The following is a 25,301-nucleotide window of genomic DNA, read 5'->3' as shown; positions in this document are numbered from 1 at the left end:
TCGGGAAGGCTGGGAGGACACTCCCCTCTTGAAGGCAGTAAGAAGTCTTTGAAGAGCTTGCAGTCATTGGGCTGTCATCTGTAGACTGGAGATGAGGTTTAAGGATAATGCAAGGGAATCGTGTCCCTTGACCTCAGCAGTAATAATGGGATCCCAGAGTAGAAAGGTCAAGGTGGCCACGTTTACCTGTCAGAGACCAGGTAAGCCCACAATAAGTCACAGATATATAACGGCAATAGGAGTGCTTTGGTCTCTAGGTAACTGTGGCAAAGATTTTTAGAAATGAAATAGTTGGGCAGCCTGAGAAGGTGCTGCTTGACAAACACAGATGAAAAATTCTAGATTTCTGCATAGAAACTGAGGGGAGGGTATTCCTGGCTTTTTACTCCATTCCTAGGCCCCTGGTAGCTTAGCTGGTAAAGAATCCGCCTGCAGTGCAGGAGACCCTGGTTTGATTTGTGGGTTGGGAAGATCCCCTGAAGAATGGATAGGCCACCCACTCCAGTATTCTTGGGCTTCTCTGGTGGCTCAGACAGTAAAGAATCCGCCTGCAGTGTGAGAGGACCTGGGTTCGATCTCTGGGTTGGGAAGATCCCCTGGAGAAGGGAAAGGCTACCCACTTCGGTATTCTGGCCTGGAGAATTCCATGGACAAAGGAGCCTTGCAGGCTACAGTCCATGGGGTTGCAAAGAGTTGGACATGTCTGAGAGACTTTCACTTTCGATTCAGACCTAATTAAGACAGTTCACAGACTCAGAGACCCTCAACTGAGGAAGCACCCTGCGTGTGGCTGCAGATAGATACTGTGCGTTGTCCCTGAGTGGTGTTGTTTAGTCGTTAAGTCATGTCTGACTCTTTTGCAACCCCATGGTCTGTAGCCCACCAGGCTCCTCTATCCCTGGGATTTCCCAGGTAAGAATACTGAAGTGGGTTGCCATTTCCTTCTCCAGGGGATAGATATTCCCGACCCAGGGATTGAACCTGTGTTTCCTGTGTCTCCTGCATTGGCACCTGGGAAGCCCACTGTCCCAAGATGACCTGCTATCATTAACCAAGGTAACTGTGCCCTAGTGAAAGGTACATATTAGATCTTCCAGAGGTTAATAGACATTGGCTCTGGATTCACACTGATCCCCAGAGCCCTGAAGTGCCACCATGATCCACTAGTGAGACTGAGAACTAATGAGAAGCAGGTGATGCATGGAGTCCTCTTGCTGCTGCTGCTGCTGCTGCTGAGTCGCTTCAGTTGTGTCCAACTCTGTGTGACCCCACTGACGGCAGCCCACCAGGCTCCCCCGTCCCTGGGATTCTCCAGGCAAGAACAATGGAGTGGGTTGCCATTTCCTTCTCCAATGTGTGAAAGTGAAGTCGCTCAGTCGTGTCCGACCCTTAGTGACCCCACAGACTGCAGCCTACCAGGCTCCTCCATCCATGGGATTTTCTAGGCAAGAGTACTGGAGTGGCTTGCCATTGCCTTCTCCGATGGAGTCCTAGCCCAAGCCTAATACAATGTCCTTGGGGTCATGGACACACTGTGTGTTTCCCCCACCCCACCTCCTGGAATAGATAGTGAAAAGAAATATACTTAATAACAGGTAGAATTTTGATATTAGTCTTTTCACCCATGAAATGAAGGCTATTATGATGAGAAGGGCAAAGTGTAAGCTCTTAAAATGATCCCATTTAGATGCCCACCACACCAAGAAAGTCAGTCGGAAGCAGTACTTTCACCCTGGGGAAATTACAGAGATTAGTGTTACCATTAAAACTTAAGATGTGCAAGGGTAGTGGTTTCCAGCACATCCCCATTTAACTCACTTAACTGGATAGTGACTGAACCAGGTGGGGCACAGAGAAAGACAATAAATCTCTGCAAACTTAGTGATGCCAATCACGACTAGAGCACCAAAGATGAAATCTTTGCTGTGGCAATTCAGTCCAGCCCATGGCACCTGGCATTAAGCTTCACCATTTTCCATTTCACCTGGAAAATATTTTCTTTCAGGAAAAGCTGAAGCAATTTGAATTTATACAGCAGGGAAAATAGTATAACTTTACCATCTTTACCATGACAATGTCCTGTCTTGTCCTCCCTGCCATAATATTATGTGATGGGAAATTAAGCATTTCTGTCTCTGACAGGACATTTCCACTGATGGTATTATGATCAACAGACCTGTGAGTGGGAAGTGTCTCACACTCTAGAGGCCTTTGTAAGCTAAATGTGTCCCTGAGGCAAGGGACCCACCATACAGGGGAAGTATCTAGGGGTTCTGTGGTCTGGAGCATCCTTCTGAAGGGAGAGACAAGTTGCTGTCTCTTGAATTTCACACCACAAAGCAAGAGACACACTGAGGTTGGAGGGAGGCCACTGCGGACCCTCCATCTTGGAGGGAGCAGAGCTTGGTTCTCATGGAGTAAATACATATTCTGATTGTCTTCTCTGCCTGAAGTTCTTCTTCCAGGATCATTTGTAGAGTTACAGAATGCCTTATCCTTAATCACGATGCCGAATGCTATACCATCACCTCTGACAAGGGGACATGATTTACAGCATAAGAAGTGTGAAGTCCTCAAAGCCGCCCACATTCCTTCTCCATCTCCAAAGCCACCACTGGACAATTTCTCATGCACTAACTCCAAATCTCTTTCACCAGGAAGAGCTCTGGTCCTTTTAAGGGCTCCCCTAATTAGGTCAGGCCCACCCAGCTTCATTTCGCTATCATACCTGACTTGGGACCTTAATTGCATCTGCAAAATCCTTTCATAGCAGTATCTAGACTAGTGTTGGATTGACTGACTGAGAGAGGGGGCATGTCCAGCAAGAGCAGGAATGTGCAGAGACTGTCTCTGGATTCTGCCTACCATACCTCTCCTCACTTTAACCGGATTCCTTATTTGAAAAACACCAGGGGCAGGAAAGGTATGGTGTCAGGGGGGATTATGCAGACTGAGATCACCTCTTGATGAAATGGTAGTCAGTGGGATTTTGTGCATCTTGTTGATGAGAACATGACTTTTTTCCCCAGATGGAGAGTGAGGAAGGAAAGCGGAGAACTCTGGGGGTATTTTCTGTGTGTCCCTCATTGTGTTCCACCCCTGCTCTCTGCCCGAATGGATGGACCAGTGTTGGCTCCATCAACTGGCTCCCTTTCCCTCAGGCTTTGACTGGTCTGTCTAGTGGGGAGGCCCGCCAGGAGACTAGTGGGGAGAAGAGTCAGGTGGGGTATTTATTTCTCAGGCTTCCTCCGAACGGGCTGCCTCAAGCTGCCTGTGTCCTGCAGGTGAGGGCTTCTGCTCCTTGTAAGACAGTTATTGCTATAGAACCCTTTCCTCCCGGATTTCAGTCCCCTTGCCTGCACCCCCTTCACCCTTTCAAGCTCAGGAGGAGGAGCAGCTCTGTTGTGACAGCCCTAGGTTGCTTCACTATCTCATGGATCTCCCCTACTCCCTGCCCACGCCTTCATAAATAGTCCTTTTATTCAATCTTCCGAATTATCCTAATTTGAATGTGCCATCTGTTTTCTGTTTGGACTCTGACTGATACAAGAACCTATTAGGAGATAGGCACCGGAGTGTGGCAGATGGAGATACAAATATTACCTTTATTACCACTACAGCTGACACCGGGCAATACGGCTCAGGTCTGCTAGGAAGCAGGGTGCTGATGCTTCACCCCGAGGCCAGTCCTATGAGGGCTCAGCCCTGTAAACCTTACGGAGGGGTGGGGGGAGGGGGAGTGGACCAGGAAGGTACTGCTTCACTTCACACAGAGAGGGGAGGATGGAACTCAGCTGAGCATTTAGGCTCCTCTCTACCAAAGAAGTCCCTCTGCTTCCCTGGGGAAGACCGAGAAGGCCGGGCAGGGGCCCAGAGCCTTCTGTACAGGGCAGACTTCCTTCACATTGGGAACATGAAGCCTGGGGGAAAGGCAGCACTGCTCCAACACTCTGAACAGCAAATACTCTAACTAAAGACAAAGATAAGTAAAACAGTCAAAGACTTAACATCCAGAATTTCTATAAAGAACATTTGTAAACTAATTAAGAATCCTACTGAAAAGTGGACAGAGGCTGCACACAAGCAATTCACAGAAAAGGGAATGTTCATGGCAAATAAACATCTGAAAAGATGTTCAACTTCAGTAATAAGGAAGGATTTGATTTTTTAAAATGTTTTTTCCTGTGTCAGATTGGCAAAAATCCAGCGTTGATGAAGATGTGGGGAAACAGGCACTCAGAGGCTGTCAGAACGAATGTAAACTGATAAAGTGTTCTGAAGGGCGATTTGGCAGTGAATTGAGAACTTTAAATGTGCTCATCCTTTGACCAAGCAAGTCCACTCTCAGAGACATATACTGGAAAAATATTCATATTTGTACCCACATACAAAAAGGTATACACGAAGATGTCATATTATTGTTGTAATAGTGATCGCTTGGAAGCAATCTTTTTGTCCATCAATAGGGGAAGGATAAAAACTTTGTATTCTGGAATAAAATGCAGTTATTCACACTTGCACCCTTTGAGTCGTGCGCACACTGGTTATGTTTAACAAAGTTTAAAGATAGCATGTGGATGGGTGTGTGACTAGCTAACACTCCATTAACTAATACTGCCGAGAACAGCATGCATCTGTAGGGGAGGGGCACAGAAGAGTTTCTGGACATGATCCAGCCACTCAGTAACAGAATTTAGAAACTAAAGATAAAGGGCCAGTTACAGGAGCCTCCTTTTAAAGATAAGGGTATATAACATGGAACAGCAAATATTATTATATTCTTCCAAGAATATAATAATTGTTCATGCAAGTACAAATTTTGTAGATGATTCAATGCTGTTTCACATAATGATGTTATTATTCAATGTACTGTGTGAGTGAGATGACTCTGTTTAAATGTGCTGAAATTTTAGTTTTACAGTCCTAATGTAGATGTACCATGGGTATTCCTCTATGACATACTTAGATACAACAGAAACCTATGAAAGAAAAACTTTACCAAAGATTTAGTTTCCTTTTTGACACAGTTACAAGCGATCATGAATCCATGTGATATGGGCTATTACTGGTAAAATTGAGTAAAGTAGAAAGTTAAATTCCGAAGCCTTGGAAATGCAGACTCAATGGCTCAGACAAATAATAATAATAAAGTGACACTAGATTCTTAAATCCAGGCAGCTGTAACTGAACACATGGCTGGATGTGAAAATACCTAGCATGATATATGGAGCCTGATTTGAACATGCCATATAAAAGTGATAAAAAAGAATGGGAGCTCAAATAAGAAAGTTAAAATAGAAAGGAAGATGCTCTTGTATTAAAGCAAGGTAGGAAAGAGCTTAATGAAGATTGGGTGAAATAAAAATCATTAGCATAAATTCATTACTTTGAAAGACAAAGATTTCTCATAGACACTGAGATCCCTGAGTTGCTGTGAGTCATTCAGCTTACTGCTACCAGCTATTAAATTATATAAATTCATAAAATTATGCAAATACATAGCCCAACTGCCCATGGTCCAAGTCTTTAAATTGTTTTGTTTTGTTTTATTTTTTTACCAAAAGAACCAAGTGTTTGTTGAAATTTGCACAATTCTTGGTTTGGTGATGGGAAAAGCAAGTTAGTTCTGAGTCATTTCTTTCTGGGGAAGAGTTAAGATGAAGCAGGAAGACTAGCCTGACCGATTCCCTTACAGAGGTTTGGAGTGAACACAATGCCTCTCAGTTTTTCTTGCCATGTCTTTCTGTTGTTGTTGCTTAGTTGCTAAGTTGTGAGCCCTCTTTTGTGACCCCATGAGCTGGAGCCCACCAGGCTCCTCGTCCATGGGATTTCCCAGGCAAGATTACTGGAGTGGGTTGCCATTTACTTGTCAGGGGAATCTTCCCAACTTAGTGATTGAACCTGTGTCTCTAGCATGGTAGGTGGAGTCTTTACCACTGAGCCACCTGGGAAGTGCTCTGTACATCAACTTTATTCTCTCTGGCTGAGTGTCACCCTGATTATTTTATTTATATACAGAGTACATCATGTGAAATGCTGGACTGGATAAATCACAAGCTGAAATCAAGATTGCTGGGAGAGATATCAACAACCTCAGATATGCCGATGATACCACTCTAACGGCAGAAAGTGAAGAGGAACTGAAGAGCCTCTTGCTGAGGATGAAAGAGGAGAGTGAAAAAGCTGGCTTAAAACTCAACAACCAAAAAACTAAGATCATGGCATCCAGTCCCATCACTTCATGGCAAATAGAATGGGAAAAAGTGAAATCAGTAACAGATTTTCTTTTCTTGGGCTCCAAAATCACTGCAGACCATGACTGCAGCTATGAAATTAAAAGACGCTTGCTCCTTGGAAAGAAAGCTATGACAAACCTAGACAGTATGTTAAAAACCAGAGACATCACTTTGCCAACCAATGTCCATCTAGTCAAACCTATGGTTTTTCCAGTAGTCACGTATGGATGTAAGAGTTGGACCATAAAGAAGACTAAATGCCAAAGAACTGAGGCTTTTGAACTGTGGTGTTGGAGAAGACTGTTGAGAGTTCCTTGGACTGCAAGTAGATCAAACCGGTCACTCCTAAAGGAAATCAACCCTGAATGTTCATTCGAAGGACTGATGCTGAAGCTAAAGTCCCAGTACTTCGGCCACCTGATGTGAAGAGCAGACTCATTCTAAAAGACCCTGATCTGGGCAAGATTGCAGGTAGGAGGAGATGGGGACAACAGAGGATGAGATGGTTGGATGGCATCACTGACTCAATGGACATGAGTTTGAGCAAACTCCGGGAGATGGTGAAGGACAGGGAAGCCTGGCATGCTGCAGTCTGTGGGGTTGAAAAGAGTCAGACAGGACTGAGCAACTGAACAAAATGTCCCCATGAGGTATGGTTCAACTAAGGAGAAAAGAGGGAGCAGACATTGGGTAGGCAACCTACAATGTCTATAACAGATACTCTGGTTGGTCTAGCTTGGGACAGGTGTCCACTCACTGACCAATCACTGTGGCTGGGTCAAGAGAGGAACTTATAAGAAGATGGTAGAACCTATTCACACTTAAGATGAAGAAGTGGTGAATGTGATATAATTCTCCAAAACAAGAGAAGAAAGAGAAGCTCTATTAGATATCAATTGCTGCTAACAAATTACCCCAAACTCAGGGGCTCAGATGACGAGTGTTTACTACCAAAGACACTCTGTTGCCAGGAATCTGTGTGTGGCTTAGTTGGATCTCTCTGACTCAAATCTTGTCTGTCATCAGGCAGTCAAGGTGTTGGTCAGGATACAGTTATCTCAAGGCTCAGTGGGAGTAGACCTGCTTCCAACATCACTCACAGGTGGCCCGCCAGAGGCATTGGCCCCTAGCTGCTAAGTTGTGGCCAGTTCTTAGTCGCTCTGGAAAGACTCTTAGACATAGATCTTTCCATAGGGCAGCTCACAATACGGCATCTGGTTTTCTTCAGAGCAAGTGAGTGAAAGAGGATACCCAAGACATAAGCTAAAGCCTTTTTGTAACCTAATTTCCGAGGTCACACTGTACTATTTTTGCTGTATTCTATTTGTTTGAAGTGAATTGCAAGGTCCAGCCCATATTCAAGGGGAGGGGACGTGACAACCCGGAGGTGGAGATCACCAGGGACCACTTTACAGGCTGCCTCCCACAGATAATATAGTAAAGGACCACTGGCCTAAGCAGTGACACGCTGAATCTAAAAAGTAGCAATTACAGTCTAACACAAACAAGCTGAGCCTGTAGAAAAACCTTGAGATTTTCATGATAGTGAAATGAAGATGTTAATATAAAATGTGCCAACAGGTGGTAATAAAGCATATCAAAAGTTTAAAAATGCTATCATTTAAAAATATAAAACAGATACAAAATATTTATAAAATACATGTAAGATACAGAGAATGTGATAAAGGTATGTGATCACAACACACCAGAAAAAGGGGAAGACCCTTAATTTTGAAGTTGCCAACACCACCCCCTCTCTTCCCCTCCAGAAGTCACCATCATCTTGAATTTTGTGGTCATGATCACTTGCTTCTCTTTATAGTTTTACCACAGATGTTTGTATCCCTACACAAGGTATTGCTTGGTTTTCCCTGCTTTCGACTTTATGTAAGTGGAATCATACTGTATATATTTCTGATTTACTTCTTTCACTCACAATTATGTTTCTGAGATTTATCCATTTGATGTGTTCATACTGATGTTTTCAATTTGATCCAAAGTCACTAAGTCTTCATGCATTACTCTAATCCAAGAGCAACTCAATTTTATCATTTAAGTCACCGGTTTTCCCTTCACTTTTATAAACAACACTGCAGGGCCATACCACAACTCATCTATATATGTATCGATGGACATTTAAGTTAGTTCCTTATTTTTGCTGCATAAATAGTGCTGCTATGAACATCACTGAATTATTCTGGGTACTCTTCTCCACGAAGTTCTCCAGGGGATAAACCTGGGCATGGAACTGCTGGATCAAAGATATATGAATGTTCACCTTTAAGAGATAATGCCAAATTAACTTCCAAAGTGGTTGCAGTAACTTATACTCCTATCAGCAGTGAATAAATGTTCCAGTTGTTTCAAACCTCTTCCAATACTAGCTATTGTCTCCCTTTTAAGGTGTTTTTGTGTTTTTTTTTTGCCAATCTGGAAAGTATAAAATGAAATTTCATTAAGGTTTCGATTTGAATTTCACATATGAGTTGTAATATTTTTTATGACATTGGCAAGTGCAATCGGTGATCAAATGAGACTCTGAACTCTATGTGCAAGTTTCAGCCATTAGCCACATAATTATTTACAAGCTCTTGTTCTCTTAACTGATCATCATACCTGTACACATTCTTTGATTAAAGTTAAATGCAGGGCCTCCCTGGTGGTCCAATGGTTTAAAGTCTGCCTTGCAATGCAGGGAAAACCGGTTCAATCCCTGCTCTGGGAAGATTCCACATGTCACAGCTTGCTAAGCTGGGGAGCTGCTGCTACTGAGCTCATGCTCCGCTTGCTACTGAAGCCTGTGTGCCCTAAAGCTGGTGTTGGACAACGAGAAGCCACTGAAATGAGGAGTCCATGTGGAGCAATGAAGACTCAGTGCAGCCAAAAATAGCTAAATAAATTTAAAGAAAAGTTAAATGCAAAGAATCAAGATTTGTAATCATAACTTAGTGTAATGCTTATTTTGCAAAGTGGGATAGTTCAGTTCAGTTCAGTCGCTCAGTCATGTCCGACTCTTTGCGACCCCATGAATCACACAGCATGCCAGGCCTCCCTGTGTTAGAGTCCGGAGTCGCCCTTCCCTCAAAGGAACAGAGGACACTCACGACAAAGCAAGACACACAGCGAGGTTTATTTCCAGCTAGCTGGGGTCCAAGTGTCCGCCCGACACAGCGGGTTTCAACAAGGACCCCAGCTAGCTGGAAATAAACCTCTCTGTGTGTCTTGCATTATCGTGAGTGTCCTCTGTTCCTTTGAGGGAAGGGCGACTCCGGACTCTAACACCTGTCCATCACCAACTCCCAGAGTTCACTCAAACTCATGTCCATCGAGTTGGTGATGCCATCCAGACATCTCATTCTCTGTCGTCCCCATCTCCTCCCGCCCCCAATCCCTCCCAGCATCAGAGTCTTTTCCAGTGAGTCAACTTGTTGCATCAGGTGGCCAAAGTATTGGAGTTTCAGCTTTAGCATCAGTCCTTCCAATCAACACCCAGGATTGATCTCCTGTAGAATGGACTGGTTGGATCTCCTTGCAGTCCAAGGGACTCCCAAGAGTCTTCTCCAGCACCACAGTTCAAAAGCATCAATTCTTTGGCCATCAGCCTTCTTCACAGTCCAACTCTCACATCCATACATGACTACTGGAAAAACCATAGCCTTGACTAGACGGACCTTGGTTGGCAAAGTAATGTCTCTGCTTTTTAATATGCTATCTAGGTTGGTCATAACTTTCCTTCCATCACTTCATGGGCAATAGATGGGGAAACAGTGGAAGCAGTGTCAGACTTTTTTTGGGGGGCTCCAAAATCACTGCAGATGCTGATTGCAGCCATGAAATTAAAAGATGCTTACTCCTTGGAAGGCAAATGATGACTAAAGAAAATAATTTTACTGGGCATTGTTCTCCTCTTGTATAAGTTTTGATACATTATGTGAAGGTGGATATGAGGAGAAAAGTGATTCATGAACATCTAGTTTATACATTATCTCTGCTGCCCTAAAAAGGGTATACAAGCAAAAAATGAGTAGACTATTGGAGCCTGGACAAATCTTGTTCCTGGTAAAGACCCAAGAAGATGATGGTGTTTTTAAAGTCTTAAATAGAATTTGCATACTCAGATTTACAGTGAAGTGTTGATAAGGAATTAACTTACCTTAGATGTTACTCCGCACTCTCAACAGTGGATCATAAACATGCTGAACTTGAGATTGATTAAAATGTTAAACTTAGTGAGGCCATATCTTGATTGGACAGTACCCAAGAAACATGTCAGGCTTCCCTGGTAGCTCAGCTGGTAAAGAATCCGCCCGCAATGCAGGAGACCTGGGTTTGATCCCTAGGTTGGGAAGATCCCCTGGAGAAGGGAAAGGCTACCCACTCCAGTATTCTGGCCTGGAGAATTCCATGGACTGTATAGCGAATGGGGTCGCAAGGATTGGGACACGACTGAGTGACTTTCATTTTCACTTTCTTCCAAGAAATATGTTCCTGGAGGAGTCAGAGTTCCAAACATAATGCAGAGGGGCAAGAAATAAAGTGATTTGATTTCAAGTGAGCCGACATCCGTCTGTTCGTGGAGGCAGTGCTGAAGAAACAGTGCCTGCCAGGAACTTGGATTAATTCTCTCAGCCTGGCCCCGGGGTGGCTGGGTGAGCCTGACTTGAGATGTAAGTGAGCAGTGACAGAAGACAGTGGACCCTGGGTTCTCCTGACGTTGCGCTTCAAGCTGCCTTCTGTCAAAGTCAGCACAGGAAGCAGATCAAGATGACCTCTGTGCATGTGTCATCTGAGTGTAAAATTACATTTTTGAGAAGCCATTCCCAGGTGGCGCTAGTGGTAAAAATCCGGCCTGCCAATGCAGACCTTGAGACGGGTTCGATCCCTGGGTTGGGAAGATTCCTTGGAGGAGGGAACGGCAACCCACTCCAGTTTTCTCCCCTGGATAATTCCATGGACATGGACAGAGGAGCCTGGCAGGCTGCAGTCCATAGTGTCGCACAGAGTCGGACACGACAGAAGCGACTTAACGCCCACAGCACATTAGCACAGTCATAAAAAACTTGAGCATGGTCCTACTTTTTCACCACGTAATCCCAACCTGGAATCTGCCTATTCAATTGGGTTAATGTGGCTGAAATAAATTTATTCGGATGATGTGAAGAAACACCAGGAGACTACAGCCACAGAAACCAGGGAAAGTCTAAATATCCTGGCCTGGGGAAGCGTAGACTGGGAGCTGCCGTGGGTTTGGTCAGTCCTGGGAACTCTAAAGCAGCGGTATTCCAATGTGCTACGCCTACTCGTAGTGTTCGGTTATTCTCCTTCTCTGTTCTAATTTTCTTCACCACCTGACTCCGGCTTTAAAGTTTCTACAGCCAAAACCATCTGCCAAATCCACCGCTTACTTGGCTCTCAGTATTTCCTTGTTTGAACTCTCCAAGAGGGAATCTAATTGGCCAGATTAGCTTTACAAACTGGACAAGAGTCTCGGGCCTGCCTATGGATTGGCTGCGCTTGGATCAGATGTCTTTCCGTGGCCCAATCAGCTGGGGCTGAGAGGGGACAGCCCGCCCACAGCCGCTCGGTGCGGAGTCCAGGGGTGGGGGCAGTTTTCCTTACAAAGGACTTTGAACTTTGTACCTACAGGAGGAACCTGGAAAAACGATTCAGAGAGGGAACCAAAAGATGCACTAAAGAGCTTTTATAGCACACGCGCTCGCGCACACACACACACTTTGAAACCCCTGTAAGCATGGTCAATTCTAGGCTGTTCAGGTGTGGAACGAGCAGCTAATTCAAGGTTTTCTCGGGGAAAACGAAATAATATGCCATAAGACCGCATATACACTGTGATCAGGGTTTTCTAAGACAAGACTGCACGTGTTTAGTTTTTGCCCTGGCACAAGGCTTTCAAAAGTTCTTTAATGAACAGATACTCTGGTTATAATGAAGGTAAACACTAAGCGTTTGTTAGCATCCACGTTCCTTCACCCTAACTGGGCCCGCGCCCCCTTCCCGTGCCTTCCTCTCCCGTCCGGAAAAGTGCACTTTCCTGGCAGGTCCGCGGCCCTTACCACCCACCGGGCTCCCAGCTGGAGGGCCTGCACCCATCTCGCGGCGCCAGCGCGCCCCCGCGCGGCCGGGCCGGGTTCTTCCACCACTTCCGGATCCTCCAGGCCCCGGCCCGCCCCGCCCCCCGAGTGCGGCCCTCCAGGCTTTTCCCCGGCCCTGCCCGCTGCGCGGGCCCTCTATTCCCCGGCTCGACCCTGCTCGCGGCTGCAGCCTTCTAGCTGCGGAGACTCCGCCCCGCGCGCGCTCCCGAGTAGCCATGGCTCCGCTCCGCTTCTCGGCCAACCTGTCATGGCTGTTCCCGGAGCTGTCGGGCTTTCCCGCGCGGCTCCGCGCCGCGGGCAGTTCGGGCTTCGAAGCGGCCGAGATCGGCTGGCCGTATGCGGAGCCACCGGAGGCGCTGGCGCGCGCGGCGCGGGAAGCCGGGCTACGAATCGTGCTAATCAACACGCCCCCGGGTGCGTGGCACGTCCCGGACCGGGACCGGGTGGGGCAGTGCGGAAGGAGCAGGGAGCTGAGGCCCATTCTTTCCGCAGGAGACAGAGAGAAGGGGGAGAATGGGCTGGGGGCTGTTCCCGGGAGGCAGGCGGCCTTCCGAGAAGGGCTGGAGCAGGCGGTGCTGTACGCTAAGGCTCTGGGCTGTTCCAGGTAACCTCCCCTCTCCACTCCCCCGCCCCCATAATCCGCGAGAGAAGAGGCTCTGGGGTACTCCCGTCTCTGCCTCTTCAGTCCTGATCCCTTGTAAATTGCCTTTTGCATTTCATCTGTGTGTATGTCACTCTCAGTTTGCAAGTCTTTCTTGCTCACCTCATGCTGGGAACTCAGTATGACCTGGGACATAACAAAGCAGTGGTCCATTAAGAGGACTGGTCAGTTCAAGGAGACTCTTGGGAGCAGTTCTAACTCGGTCTGGGATCAGAGAAAGCTTAACAGGTAGTGATGTTGAACTGGGTCTCCGTGGTGGGTGCTTGCTTGACCAAAGGAGCATTCCAGGCAGGGATGCAGTAGCCCCACGTCCCCAGGGGCTTGGTGTATTCCGCAGATTATGAGGATGGAGGTGAAGCCTATCTGCTTTGGAGGTGACTGAGACAGATGAGGCGGTGAAGGGAGAAGGTGGGGGACTCAGAGTGGGGCTGATAAGGTGAATGTCAAATCCTGCACAGGGCAACCAGGCTGAGAAGGAACTGGCAACAAGCAGTTATGGGGCAGAGGGAGGAGTGTGTGTGTGTGCAGAAAACAGATGGGAAGAAGCTAAGCAGCAGATGCAAGGAGAGACAAGCAGCGTGGAATACCTGAGCATAAGGGTCAAAGTAATTTTTTAAAGGTGAGGCTTGAGGAGAAGGGCCATGGAAAAGGAGAATCTGGATGTACAGGAGGGGCTGAGTGAGCGCCTGGGGTCTCTGAAGCAGGATGGTGGGCCTTCAGAAAGAATCTGGGAAAGGTCTTCGTCTTAGGCTGACACAAGTGTCTGAGGGCACCGGGAGGCGTGAGCACCAGAGCCAGGTGGTCCCGACTGGAGAGCAGGGGAGACGGGAGGCTGGTGCAGTCAGAGGGTAGCTGGAAGAGAAGTGCCCAGGGGGTGTGGGAGTGAAGGCTTCTTCGAGGATGGACTCCACAGCCCCCTCCAGCCCCATTTTCCCCACAGGATTCACCTAATGGCTGGCCGAGTGCCCAAGGGGGCTGACAGAGCCGCGGTCAGGGGTGAAATGGAGATAGTTTTCCTGGAGAACCTCAGGCACGCAGCTGAGGTTTTGGCTCAGGTGAGACAGTGAAAGGGGCTTCTCAGATGGCACAGTGGTAAAGAATCTGCCTACCAATGCAGGAGACGTGGGTTTGATCCCTGGGGGTCAGGAACGTCCTCTGGAGGAGGAAATGGCAACCCACTCCAGTATTCTTGCCTGGGAAATCCCATGGATAGAGGAGCCTGGCGGGCTACAGTCCATGGGGTCACATAGAGTTGGACATGGCTGAGCACGCACACGAGACAGTGAACACACATACAGACACATACTTCATGCATGTATGTATGTGGAGGGGAAGCATGGTAGGGAGAGCAGTGAGGTGCAAGGCTGGGCCCTGACCCAGGCCAGAAGGGCTGGGGATCGGCTTGAGCAGTGACTGACTGAGGGGATGAACTTGGGGACAGCTCTCCTCATGGATCTGGCCTGGCACTAGGAGAACCTCGTGGGACTGCTGGAACCCATAAACACCCGCATCACGGATCCCGGGTACTTCCTGGACACGCCCCAGCAGGGTAGGCCCCCAGCCCCCTGCTGCCTCCTGTCCATTGATTCTCAGGCCCTCCTTTAGTCTCACAACCCCCCTCCCTGGTTTTTCTCCCAGCGGCAGCCATCTTACAGAAGGTGGGAAGACCCAACCTCCAGCTGCAGATGGTAAGTGGGGGCGAGGGCGTGCTTCTCAGAGGGCCCGTGTTCTCCAAATCCGGGGACGGTGGTGTGGGCTGCAGGGTCTCTGACTGTGGGAATCTCTGCCCCAGGACTTATTCCACTGGCAGATCATGGACGGGAACCTGACAGGGAACGTGCGAGAGTTTCTGCCCATTGTTGGTGAGGGCCCCTTTCTTGGCTTCTTCCTGGTCTGCTATGAGGCTTCCTCTGTCCTTCACTCTTTCTACCCCCAACACTACCCCCAGGGCACGTGCAGGTGGCACAGGTCCCGGGTCGGGGGGAACCCGACAGCCCGGGAGAGCTCAACTTTCCGTATCTGTTCCAACTGCTGGAAGATGAAGGCTACAGAGGCTTCGTGGGCTGCGAGTACCAGCCTCGAGGTGAGGGTGGGCTGAGCCTGGCCCCAGGGCAGGGCCTCTGGAGGGACAGTGTCAGACAGGGGCTGTCTTCCTCCGCATGGGCTGAGATGCCTCGCGCCCTGCTCCCCTCAGGAAACACAGTAGAGGGCCTGAGTTGGCTGCGTGCATACTGGGAGCTGAGGGGCCGCCCACAGGCTGGCCAGTGAGGTCCTGCGCTCCGGCCACATGCCTCTGGGATGGTGAGCAGCACGGCTAAGTCTCCTCTAATTAAAGACGACCTGCTGAACATTTCCACGTGTGTGTGTTATGGGGGGACGGGACACACAGTGTCTAACACAGTTTCTTTGAGTCGCTTCCCTCCTGCAGAGAAGGGCCACACAGCTCATGGCCAAGTCCTCCAGTCTGGGCCGGTGTTGCTGTGTCCGTGCTCCTGGTGTACAGATGAGAAACCAAGGGTACAACGGCCAAGGGACTTGCCCACGGTCACAGCTGCTTCAGAGGCAGAGCTGGGATTTGAACGGAGGTGTCTTATCTCAATGGCAGTTGTCTGGCAATGATGTCCCAGTGGGAACTGATGATCCAAGGACTCACGATGAGGGTGGGGGAGGTGGGTGTCAGACAGGATTCAGGCAGGGCAGCTCTAAGGGCTCTACCTGCCACCTGATATGGAGAATTCCCAGACTCAGCCAGGTGAGCAGAGAGGAGGCATCTCCTGGAAGGGCCTGGGGACCTGAGAGGGCATGGGCGCCTTGGGTGGTGAGCGGACCCTCTGGAGCCCTGCGCTGGCCAGTGGCGGCAAGTGTTTAGGGAGCACAGCTCCTGCTACAGCCCCCAAGACGCAGTCACCCAACCTCTGGTGTCCCTCAGTGTCCAGTCTTGCCCAGGGACCCGGAAGGGCTGGTCTGAGCGTTCACGTGGGCAGCCTTCTAGAGCTGCGAGTTGAGGCCGTTCAGAGGAGGCGGGTCCAGAGGGTGAAGCAGGCCGTGTTGATGACGGACTCCAGGTGGTGGTAGGTGGAGACCAGCTGGGCAGGGGGGCTCTCGCTGTCCTGGGGCTGCACAGGGAAGGGCTCTCGGAAAACCACTGTCAGAGACTAAGGAACAGGGGGTGGGTGCAGTGGTGAGAGGCGGGCAGGCTGGGCCCGGGAAGCTGGGCTCCCCGACCTCAGCAGGCTCTGGGGTGGAGCATCTGGGGTACAGCCTCCCACGAGGGCTGACACAAACTCCCTCAACAGCCCCCCACCCCTGTTCTCACCGTCTTTCCCAAGTGGGAGTCCAGAAACACTAGCACAAAACAGTCCGTGAACTTCTGGTTCAGCACAACCTACAGACACAGACACAATGAGATGGATGGTGAGGCAGAGACCCTCCATGAGGGCATCCTGGAGGGGGGACCAGCCTGAGGAAGGCTGGCTTTCATCACCACCTGACCCCACCTGCGCTTCAACCTTGCTTCTCATCCTTATTGGCTCCCAGTCAGCCTGTCCAGGACGTCAGGATGAGGGAAGTGGTCCTTGCCTGGAAGGCCCTAAACAAGCTGGCATCAACATCTGAAGCCCATCAACAAAGGGGGGCTCTCTCCCCTCGAAGAGAGCCCTCCTGGCCTCCTGGGTTTTGTGTCTCTGGCCTCCTGGATGTCTGTCCCTGTAGCTCAGCTTTGTGATCTCTCCCCAAGCAGTTTATTCTATGCCTGGGGCTTCAGTGACCTCCTGTTCATATAAGTGCTGCCTACACCCCTCTCCTGAGCTCCAGTCCCCGATGTCCACAGACCTTCTAGACTGTGGTCCTGCAAGGTCCTCTTGGGCCTCAGACTCAACTCATTGCTCTTCTCCCAAACCCATTCCTGCTCCAGCATTCTTGCCACCCACAGAAGCACCCCCATCTGCTCACACTCGCCCGCACTACTGCAGCCTTACCTTAACTAACCTCAGCTTCTGGGTGATGCTTTGTCACACGATGAAACTAAGTCTTCCCCATAAGCACCATGTGGCAGGACCCCTCACCATGGACCAAGTACTTTTTTTTTCAGAAATCTCTTGAACCTCACTCCTCCTAAACTGCTGCTCTTAATTGGGTCCATCCTTGAGACTTGGCAGTCCCAATGCCCACTGCCATAACTCTCTTCTCTCCACAGCCCTTCCCAGCAACCTATCAGTCTCTAATGCACACATCAATCATTGTGGAGATGGTGGAAAACAGCTTCTGGGTCAGCAGGGTGGGGGTGGGGCCTTGGGTTTGCACTTCAGCCAGTTCCCAGGTGGGGCTGATGCTGCTAGTGTGAGGACCAAACTTTGGTAAAAAGTCTTGAAAGCCCAAGAAGTCCTTTCTGGGACTTGAACCTCCATGAACTAACCACTTATGAGGTTCCAGAGCTTGGCCCTTGGGATCACTAGCCAAGGTGTGTGCCTTTGAGGGTCCTGAGAGCACAGCTCTAGGTTATTCTCAGTGAGTCACAGGCTATGGCTTGGCGCTTGAAGAGTTTTCCTATCTACCTGTGTAGTCACTCCATCTCAGCCTCCCTCCAGAGTCTATGTAGTCAGGCTGGGGCCCCTTGCGGGGGACCCTGTCATCCCTCTGATGAGGATTTCTTTCAGAGGAAGGTCAAGGAAACTTACCAGGTACTGAGTTCCCAAGTCTGGGCTCTGAAAATGGCGACAGCTCTGGGGAAAGCGGCTCAGGAGAACCTTGATCAGGCTCTGGTACCAGGAGACTGTCATAGACAGGAAGCAGTCCTGGGGGGAAGGTCCACAGGCATGGATCTGCTATCCCAGAGCCACCTCTGAGACTCCCGCAACCTTTACCCTGGCTACTGGTGGCATTCCAAGCACTCATTCCAGCCCCTTACCAGCTGCGGGTCAATGTCCCCAATGGATTTGGCATGGACCGCTTCGAGGAGCTCCTCCAGCTCGGCCAGGGCCAGGCGGCCCCCTAGCCTCAGCCGATCAGGTCCTGGTGGTTCCAGCAAGAAGAGGCGCTTCCAAAGGGTGTCCCGACGGCAGTGCCCTCCAGCCAGCCGGACCAGCTGAGCCAGCCGTGCCCGTGCCACGCCCACCTCTGCAGCCAGTGGGGGGAAAAGGGGAGCTGGTCCGGGGGTCACACCGGCCCCGGAGGCCTCCCCAGGGCTGCTGGCTGAGCTCCCAGGAGCCTCTGGCTCAGACGTCAGTCTGGGAGGCTTCCGGAGCCGGCGCATGTCCGCAGTGAGTCTGGGGAACAACTCTCGTTGGCTGGTGAGCACCACGAAGAACTGTAGCCTAGGGTGGGGAGGGGGTAGGAGTGTGACGATCACAGTAGGAGAGAAGGCCATTTCAGGGCAAGAGCCACGTTCAAGGTAGGGGATCTGCTGACCGAAGAACGTGCCGCTCGGCCTCTCCTTGCTCCTCAAAGGGCGCAGCACAGTGACAGACAAGCAGAGACACATCAAAGTCATCCTGGTGACGAAGTCCCTCGGAGTCGAGGTAGGAGCCAGAGCTGAGCAGTGGGGGTGGGGGAGACGTCAAGCCTGAGGTTCTGATGAAGCCAGGCCCACCCTTTCGGCCTAGAGAACACGGGTCCCACTATGCAAGGATGGCCGTAGCTCCAGCTCCACCCATCCCCTTCCGCCTTACCTATGCCATGCTGACACCAGGGCGTACTCGTTGTGTTCTGGGCCTCCTGGCCGGGCCATCCGGAGTGGCTTCATGTGGTAGGAGCTGGCGTGGTCAGCCACATAGTTGTACAGCTGGTGGGCAGCGATGAGCGGGGTGGGGAGCTCCAGGGTCCCTGGGGGGTGAGTTACAGGAGACACTGAGCCCCAGACAGACACAATGATCTGGTGGGCTGGAGGACAGGAGTCCCTGAGGCTTGACTAACAAGCAGACTGACTCTTTCTGGGGAGCTCCTGTGGGAGATGGAGATGGGACAAAGCGGCTCAGGAGACATGGGGGCAGGGCACACGGGGCAAGGATCTAAACTTGTGAAACAGACTCGGAGTTACTTAAGACAGAAAGGCGAGGACAGGGTCCAGGTGACACAAGGCGACTGACAATACAGGAGAGAAGAGACAAGGTCTGGCCCCCGGAAGTGGTCCCTCGGTACTGGTTGCGGCCTGTTCTTTTCCGGGTTCACTGGCTCGCCCTTGGGCACTGACCTTGGTAAATGTGATTGCGGCCGAAGTGGGGCCCATCAGGATGGTGGGCCAGGAAGTGTCGCAGGAAGGTGGTCAGGTGGTAGCCGTGCCGCAGCACCAAGTGGGCACCCAACACGTGCTGATGCACGAGGCGCAGGTGGAAGTCGTAGCTGAAGGAGTGCACGTGCATCAGATCCCGCACCCTGTCGCACTCCTCTGTGAAGAGCATGGACAGCTGGGGAGGTGGCGGGGCCCGGTCAGGAAACGATGGCAGGCTGCCCCGCACACCCCCACTTCCCTCCTCCTGCCTGGGAAAACGCCGCTCACCATTCACCCTGTCCTGTGGGTCCCTCTGCCAGAATCGCTTCTGTGAGAAGCCCTCCTCATTACATGAAACTGGGTTAACTGTTTACATGAAACTGACCATTTTGAGAGATGAACCTTTGAACTCTGTATCCCAGACTCCACTCAAGTCCAGCACAGATTTACTCATGCAATAAATACTTGCTGAGTGCCTACCACATGCCTACCTGGTACTGTTCTAGGTGCTGGGGATACACACCCTTGCCCTCAAGGAGCTTACAGTCTAGCAGTGGGGACAGGATAATAAACATCAGAGTAAAAGAATACACAGCATATTAGTAGATTATTATGGAAAATCAAGTGGTAAAGCAGGTGCGGTTTTAAACAGGGTGGGCTGGGTAGGCCAGATGTATAATTACTGACTATTAGAAAGGTTTTCCTGGTCACTTCCCATCTCTCCAGCTTTATCGTCTCAGCAAATTACTTGCTCTCCCCAAGTATATATCACATATTTTCTCTACACTTTTGTACCGGCCAATCTCTTTGCCTGAATGCTGCTCCCTCTGGCCCCCAGAGCTGGCTAACTCCCACTCATTTGTAAAGCTTCATCTGGGACATCCTGTCAAGGCTAGCCCAGGGTGGGCCTTCTCTAGTTGGTCTGCAAACGAACGAATGGATGGATGAACAAACCACTGGTGCAGGAAGAAAGGAAGGCAGAGACACGGCCGGGCTTCTCTTGGGGGAGGTGAGCATTACTGAGAGTCTATCAACAGCTGGATAAGTGAGGCTGCAATGGCAGAACCTTACATGAGCATGCCCCTTGGTGGCACTGGGCAAAAAACCAGTAGGAAAGGAAATCAATGACTCTAAACAAGGCAATTGCCTAGGAGTCAGAGTAGCTGCTGGACCCTGGGTAAGTCACAACCTCTCTACTTCCGTTTCCCCATCCACTATGGAAATAAAGGAAAGGCCTTCATAAATTTGAAGCAGCGTGATAAACACTGCAGTCACCAAGGATAAGCCTCAGATTGCAGCCCCACTACTGTCACCAACTAGTTGTGTCCCTAGGGCACACCACTTAACCTCTGTGAATCTCAGTTTCCCCATCTGTACAGCAGGAATAAAATTCTCTTTGCTTAGAATGTATACTGAACACTTATTAATAGCAACAATAAAGCAACTTAGAAATCTAAGCAGGGATACAGATTAGATATGCAGGGGCAGAGAGAGCCAAGCTGGATAGAGATCAGGGGTCAGGGAAGTCAGGACTTCAGGAAGCTCAAGAGAATAATGAAGTGGGTCCGTCCTGCCAATAGTACAGCAAAGTGTGGAAGAGTACCTGCCCGTCCAATCTCCCTGCTGTGCCCAGGTAGGTTCCTGCACTGAAGGCACCAAGATTTCCTGGATTTCACTTTCCTGTGATGACTAGACCAGGCATCCATACCTGAGTCAGAGCCCACCACCTACGAGCTGGATCTGAAGCTGTCCAGATTTGGGAAGAGTCTATGCCGTCTGTCCTGGAGAGTGACAGCCTGTCCCCAGTCAGACCCTGATCTCTTAGAAACTCAACTCGAGGTACAAGGAAGGCAGAGGCCCTTGCACAACAAGCCTGACAACCCGAAGGGCTGAACTCACTCAAGGCTGGAGGGCTTCAGGTCCCTGACCACACTCGGTCCTAACGCAGTCATTCATTCTGAGCCCTCCTGAGTGCTCAGGCCTCATGGGTACAGAGGCCCTGCCTTCAGGCAATCAGACAGGGCTAGAAATAAAACCAAGTGTGGGGCTATGCTGTATGGGTGGGGACTCGAGTCCACATTGTAAGTGTTAGTGACTATATGAACAGTGCCAGGCTGTCCCCAGCTCTAAGCCAGGACTGGCACTGGCCCACCCATGTGTCACATTACCCATTCAGCTCAAATGTCCTCACTGTCCAACCATCTACGGTCAGTGCCAGAATGACTACAGGGCCAGACTGGCCCCTGAGCTGCACTGCCTTCTGCCCTCAGTGCCATGCCTGAACCTGGCTCTGGACTATCACAGTGTGACTGGTAGATGGGCCAGTAATGGCACTGGAATGACCCAGCCACCCACAGCAGCAGATCATTGCTTGGGCTACACTTAGACCCCACAGCCCTCTGTCCCCACCACTTACCTGAGAGTTGACAGCTTGCCCCATGGGGATTCGGGAACATTCCAGGGCAAACTGTTTGACACAGAAATAACAGCCCTGGAGAGAGGATGAAGATGAGGTCAGAAGGGCAAGAGACAGGAGGGCCTGGCTCTCCTCATGTGGTACTCCTCCTGTTTACCTGAAAAGCCAGCTCCATGAGGATGATACCTCCAGGCAGTGCCCGCTGCAGGTGGTATGTGGTGACTGGACAGCCCGCGCTCTGCAGAAAGGAGAAAGACTGGGGTTCAGGGGCAAGGATGGGGGCTCACTGGGGAAGCAGGTCCCTGGGCCAGTGACTTTAATGGTGCCAGGCTAGGATCAATGACCTCAATCATTATCCAGGGCCCCTGACTTTAGGCCTTGGGCAGATTATTCAGACTCAGTGATGCTGGTGTCTGAGGCATCACTGATTTCACTGCTGGGGAAGGCATGATTTGTTTACCTTGGGGCTCCCTTCAGCCTTGGTTTTTGGGCAGGAGAAGGAACCCCGTCCTTCTGTTCCAAGGATAGCCATGGCCCGAAGTCGACTGGTGCTGCAGAAAAGGAAGAGGAACAAGGCGGTGAGGCAGGCCTGTGGGGTGAAGGGTCCCTCTATCAGACCCAGAACCAGTTCACGTGGAGTCACTGTGGAGGTGAGGAGACAGGCTCAGAGGAAGGAAGAACCTGCTTGGGTCCCATGGTGGGTCAGTGGGAAGGCTGAGACTGGAGTCCGGGGCTAGACTGCGGGGCGGGGCTCTCTCCACAGCAGGTCCTGCTCTAAGGGGAGGTGGAGACAGGCCCCTCTCTTCCAGCGAGAGGATGAGGGTGGGGCCACCGAGGCTGCCGTGACTAAGGGCAGACCCCTGTGGGATATGGCAGTACCTGCTTGTTGGGGGCAGCAGGAGAGGATGGGAGGGGAGTGGGTGATGTCCATCTTGAGACTTCATGGGGAAAGCTCAAGTGGATGCTTGATGCCCTGGTAAGGACGGTTCCTCTGAGAGGGAAAAGGGGTTCTCTTTTGAGCCAGGAAGGTCAGTTTCAGTGATCTAAAGCCTATTGTTCTTCCCTTCTCAACTCAGAGACAAAGGGGAAAAAGGGAAATACTGTGAATGAGGACAAAATAGAAAGCGCCAATGAGACCCACTCATCCTCCTCAGGACTACAAACTGCTGGAACTGTTGCTGGGGGTGGGCGGTGGCCAAAGCCTTAGGCAAGAAGAAATGTCCCACTTAATCCTCAAGGAAATAGGGACCAGGCCTATTGACTGGAGAGACTTGAGAGGGAGGAAGGCGTGATTTAAAATTTTCCTTTAGAAATATATTTAACCTTAGTGTCTTTGGTTTTAAAAGGGAATTCTGACCTCTGGGAAGAACACAGCTGAATGGGAAGGATGTGAACGCCAGACAAATCCCTACCGCTGGGACCTGGCTGTGGAGGGCAATGAGCAGAGTTCCTCCTGGGGTCTGTCCCGGAGAAATGAGAGGGGCAACCGAATGAAACATCCTGGAGGTGCAGGCCTGTCCTCTTCCTACGGCCTGGGAGAGAGCGGGAGGCCGGGGAGACGGACAGCTGGTTACAGAAACACTAAGGAGGTGGGAAATGGCTTTCTGGGCCTAGGGGGCATCTTGAGTAAGAAAGCATGACTGACGTTTACTACTTTGAAAAGGCATCAAACAGAAAACAGGAGGGAGAAAACAAACTCACATATCTGGATATGTGAAACGAACTGTGTCATAGTGTGGGCCTGGTGAGCTGGATGTACACACAGCCCTCACTACCCAAACAGGACCCAAGAGCAAGGGAGTGTGGGGCGCCTGCCGTGGCGGAGGCAGCGGGAGGGGCTCACCTGCGTGTGGGGGAGGGGGGCCGCAGTGGCACCAGGGCAAAGCCCACGCTCTGCAGATACTGCACGTACTGCTGCAGGAAGGCCAAGCTCAACTCCTTCAACCAAGGCTCCTCCCGGGCGCCCAGCGGAGGCCCGTCTGAGGAGTCGCAGCTGGCGGGGGATTCTCGGCTTCCAGAGGCCGACTCAGGGCGATGGCGCCGCTGTGGGAGTGGAGGTTAAGAGAGACTCTACCCACCGGCAACCACCCTATCAGGGGTGAAGGAACGGAGGTCCTCCCAGAGAAATCCAGAGTCTGGAGCCTCACCTGTCCCTCTGGGGGCCCCGAGGTCTCCGGGGGCCCGTGCAGCCAGGCTGCAGGGTCGAAGAGCAGGGCCGTTGCACAGTAATGCACCAGGCGGGATGACTGTTTCAGGGTCTCCAGCTCCCCGGCCTGGAGAAATAGACAGTGAGCACCGGGCGGTGGCCAGGGCAGGGCCATGGGACGGTCCCGGAGGATGTGGGTGGGGCACTCACACTGATGGGCATGCTGGCTGGGGCGGAGCGCTGCTGCCACGTGACAAACAGGTTCTCCATCTTCATCTGGCGCTCCAGCTCTAGGGGTTGGAGACTTTTAGTAGCAGATCCCAGGAGCAGCCGGCCCTCTTCCTGTCATGCTCCACAGCTGGCCCTGCCTGTCGCCTGGCCCAGCACACTCACCTCTGCGCTCTGCCATCTTGATCTCCAGAAACTGTTGTCCGTGGTAGGTGACGGGATCGGGTGGTCTGGGCACAGGGCCGAGGGAGGAGCTGGGGCGGGCAGCCGTGATATCCCGCAGGGCCTCATCAAAGGGGAATGTGTCCAGGGGAAGGGGACCCCCACCCCGCGAGGACCCACTCAGCCGGCCCTGCTCACGGCTCAGGGGGGGACTTGCACTCCGGATGAGGGTCTCTGCTTCCACGGTCGGCAGCAGGAATGGGTTTGGCTCCTGAGAGAGATGCAGCCTCACAAGGGGTCCGGGGCCTCTGCCCTCAGACCTCCTCTCCCACCCCGCGGCTGCCTCTCTGACTCGCCCTCCCTGTGACCTCTGCTCTCAGTCTGTCCCCTCTCCTGTTTCCAGATGGCAGCTTCCTTTAGCTGACTGCTCAGGAGAGGAGGGGCCCAGGCAGCAGGCACCTTTTCATCCCGCACTGGGAAATCCAACTGGCCGTAGTGGTGGAAGAGCCCCAGCTTCTGGCTGAGGAGGCAGAAGATGAGATGGGCACGTGCATTCTGCCACTGCACAAGGCGAACCAGAGCGCGGCCCAGGGCCGCCCCCAGGTCTGGAGCCCAGTTGTAGGTCAGCAGCTGGAGCTGGAAGTCAGGGTTCAGCGTCAGTGGGATCACCGAACCCCTCCTACCACCCAGCTCCTGGCCCCATGCCTACCTTTTTGTCCACGACCTCCAGCAGCAGGAACCTCTGCCGGGGAGCATTTCGCCCCATGCTCCCGTCACCTCCCGGCTCAAAGCGCTGCACGGCTTTGGCAGCTATGGGGTCAAGAGGCAAAATGAAGGTCTTGGGACTGATCCCTCTCAGTCCCTCACTGCCCCCCACAGGGTCAGAGGCTACAGGATCAGTCCCTCTGAGACCCCCCACCCCCACCGAAGGCTGTGGCCTCACCCTGCTGGGTGGGTCTCCTCCACTGTGAGAAGTTCCTGCCCAGAAGCAGCAGGTGCCGCTCAGCTGCCGGGCGGGGCGGTGGGCCCAGCTGTCCAAGGGAACGAGGACTGAAGAGCTCTGGCTCAGGAGTCCTAGTGGGAGGGAGGGACAGACAGAAAGCAGACCATCCACGGCCCCATTCCCTGGCCATC

At 51.3% G+C, this 25,301-nt stretch overlaps 2 protein-coding genes across 11 annotated transcripts in view; one reads left to right on the top strand and one right to left on the bottom strand.

The window, feature by feature from the left end:
- Positions 1-12,165: 12,165 nt before the first annotated feature.
- HYI (hydroxypyruvate isomerase (putative)) lies at positions 12,166-15,364 on the top strand. Of its 7 annotated transcripts, XM_055401786.2 has the most exons (8): positions 12,172-12,763; positions 12,842-12,953; positions 13,951-14,065; positions 14,481-14,559; positions 14,649-14,698; positions 14,803-14,872; positions 14,959-15,093; positions 15,205-15,364. In XM_055401786.2, exons 1-8 carry the CDS (start codon positions 12,565-12,567, stop codon positions 15,276-15,278), a joined length of 834 nt encoding a protein of 277 aa, XP_055257761.2. In that variant the 5' UTR covers positions 12,172-12,564; the 3' UTR covers positions 15,279-15,364. The 7 variants fall into 7 exon arrangements, with proteins under 7 accessions (XP_055257762.2, XP_055257758.2, XP_055257759.2 ...); XM_055401787.2 differs by having other exon boundaries at positions 12,166-12,953; positions 15,049-15,093; XM_055401784.2 differs by having other exon boundaries at positions 12,168-12,953.
- The window catches only part of SZT2 (SZT2 subunit of KICSTOR complex), a 53,188-nt gene continuing 42,198 nt past the window's right edge, over positions 14,312-25,301 (bottom strand). For 3 of the 4 annotated variants that reach the window (XM_055401776.2, XM_055401777.2, XM_055401779.2), the window contains 17 exons: positions 25,111-25,241; positions 24,877-24,977; positions 24,627-24,803; positions 24,171-24,438; positions 23,988-24,067; positions 23,779-23,904; positions 23,475-23,674; positions 22,092-22,182; positions 21,789-21,869; positions 21,632-21,706; positions 19,198-19,411; positions 18,677-18,830; positions 18,417-18,539; positions 17,917-18,322; positions 17,687-17,803; positions 16,327-16,395; positions 14,312-16,165 (listed from right to left, as the gene is read on the bottom strand). In XM_055401776.2, coding sequence (XP_055257751.2) covers positions 16,022-16,165; positions 16,327-16,395; positions 17,687-17,803; positions 17,917-18,322; positions 18,417-18,539; positions 18,677-18,830; positions 19,198-19,411; positions 21,632-21,706; positions 21,789-21,869; positions 22,092-22,182; positions 23,475-23,674; positions 23,779-23,904; positions 23,988-24,067; positions 24,171-24,438; positions 24,627-24,803; positions 24,877-24,977; positions 25,111-25,241 — 2,557 coding nt within the window. In that variant the 3' untranslated portion in view covers positions 14,312-16,021. Of the gene's footprint in view, positions 16,166-16,326; positions 16,396-17,686; positions 17,804-17,916; positions 18,323-18,416; positions 18,540-18,676; positions 18,831-19,197; positions 19,412-21,631; positions 21,707-21,788; positions 21,870-22,091; positions 22,183-23,474; positions 23,675-23,778; positions 23,905-23,987; positions 24,068-24,170; positions 24,439-24,626; positions 24,804-24,876; positions 24,978-25,110; positions 25,242-25,301 lie in introns of those variants that run through there. The other variant, XM_055401778.2, reaches the window with a different exon arrangement.

Source organism: Moschus berezovskii, chromosome 4, assembly GCF_049115385.1.
Source record: "Moschus berezovskii isolate FMDL1 chromosome 4, NW_MosBer_1.0, whole genome shotgun sequence".
NCBI lineage: Eukaryota > Metazoa > Chordata > Mammalia > Artiodactyla > Moschidae > Moschus > Moschus berezovskii.
Note: the sequence above shows the minus strand (reverse complement) of the source record. Positions and strands in the feature narration are given on the sequence as shown.

Coding starts and splice junctions, on each gene's coding strand:
- HYI (XM_055401780.2), top strand. CDS start 12,565: ATGGCTCCGCTCCGCTTCTCGGCCAACCTGTCATGGCTGTTCCCGGAG. Junction 14,560..14,648: donor CCTGGACACGCCCCAGCAGG/GTAGGCCCCCAG, acceptor TTTTTCTCCCAG/CGGCAGCCATCTTACAGAAG. Junction 14,873..14,958: donor AGAGTTTCTGCCCATTGTTG/GTGAGGGCCCCT, acceptor CACTACCCCCAG/GGCACGTGCAGGTGGCACAG.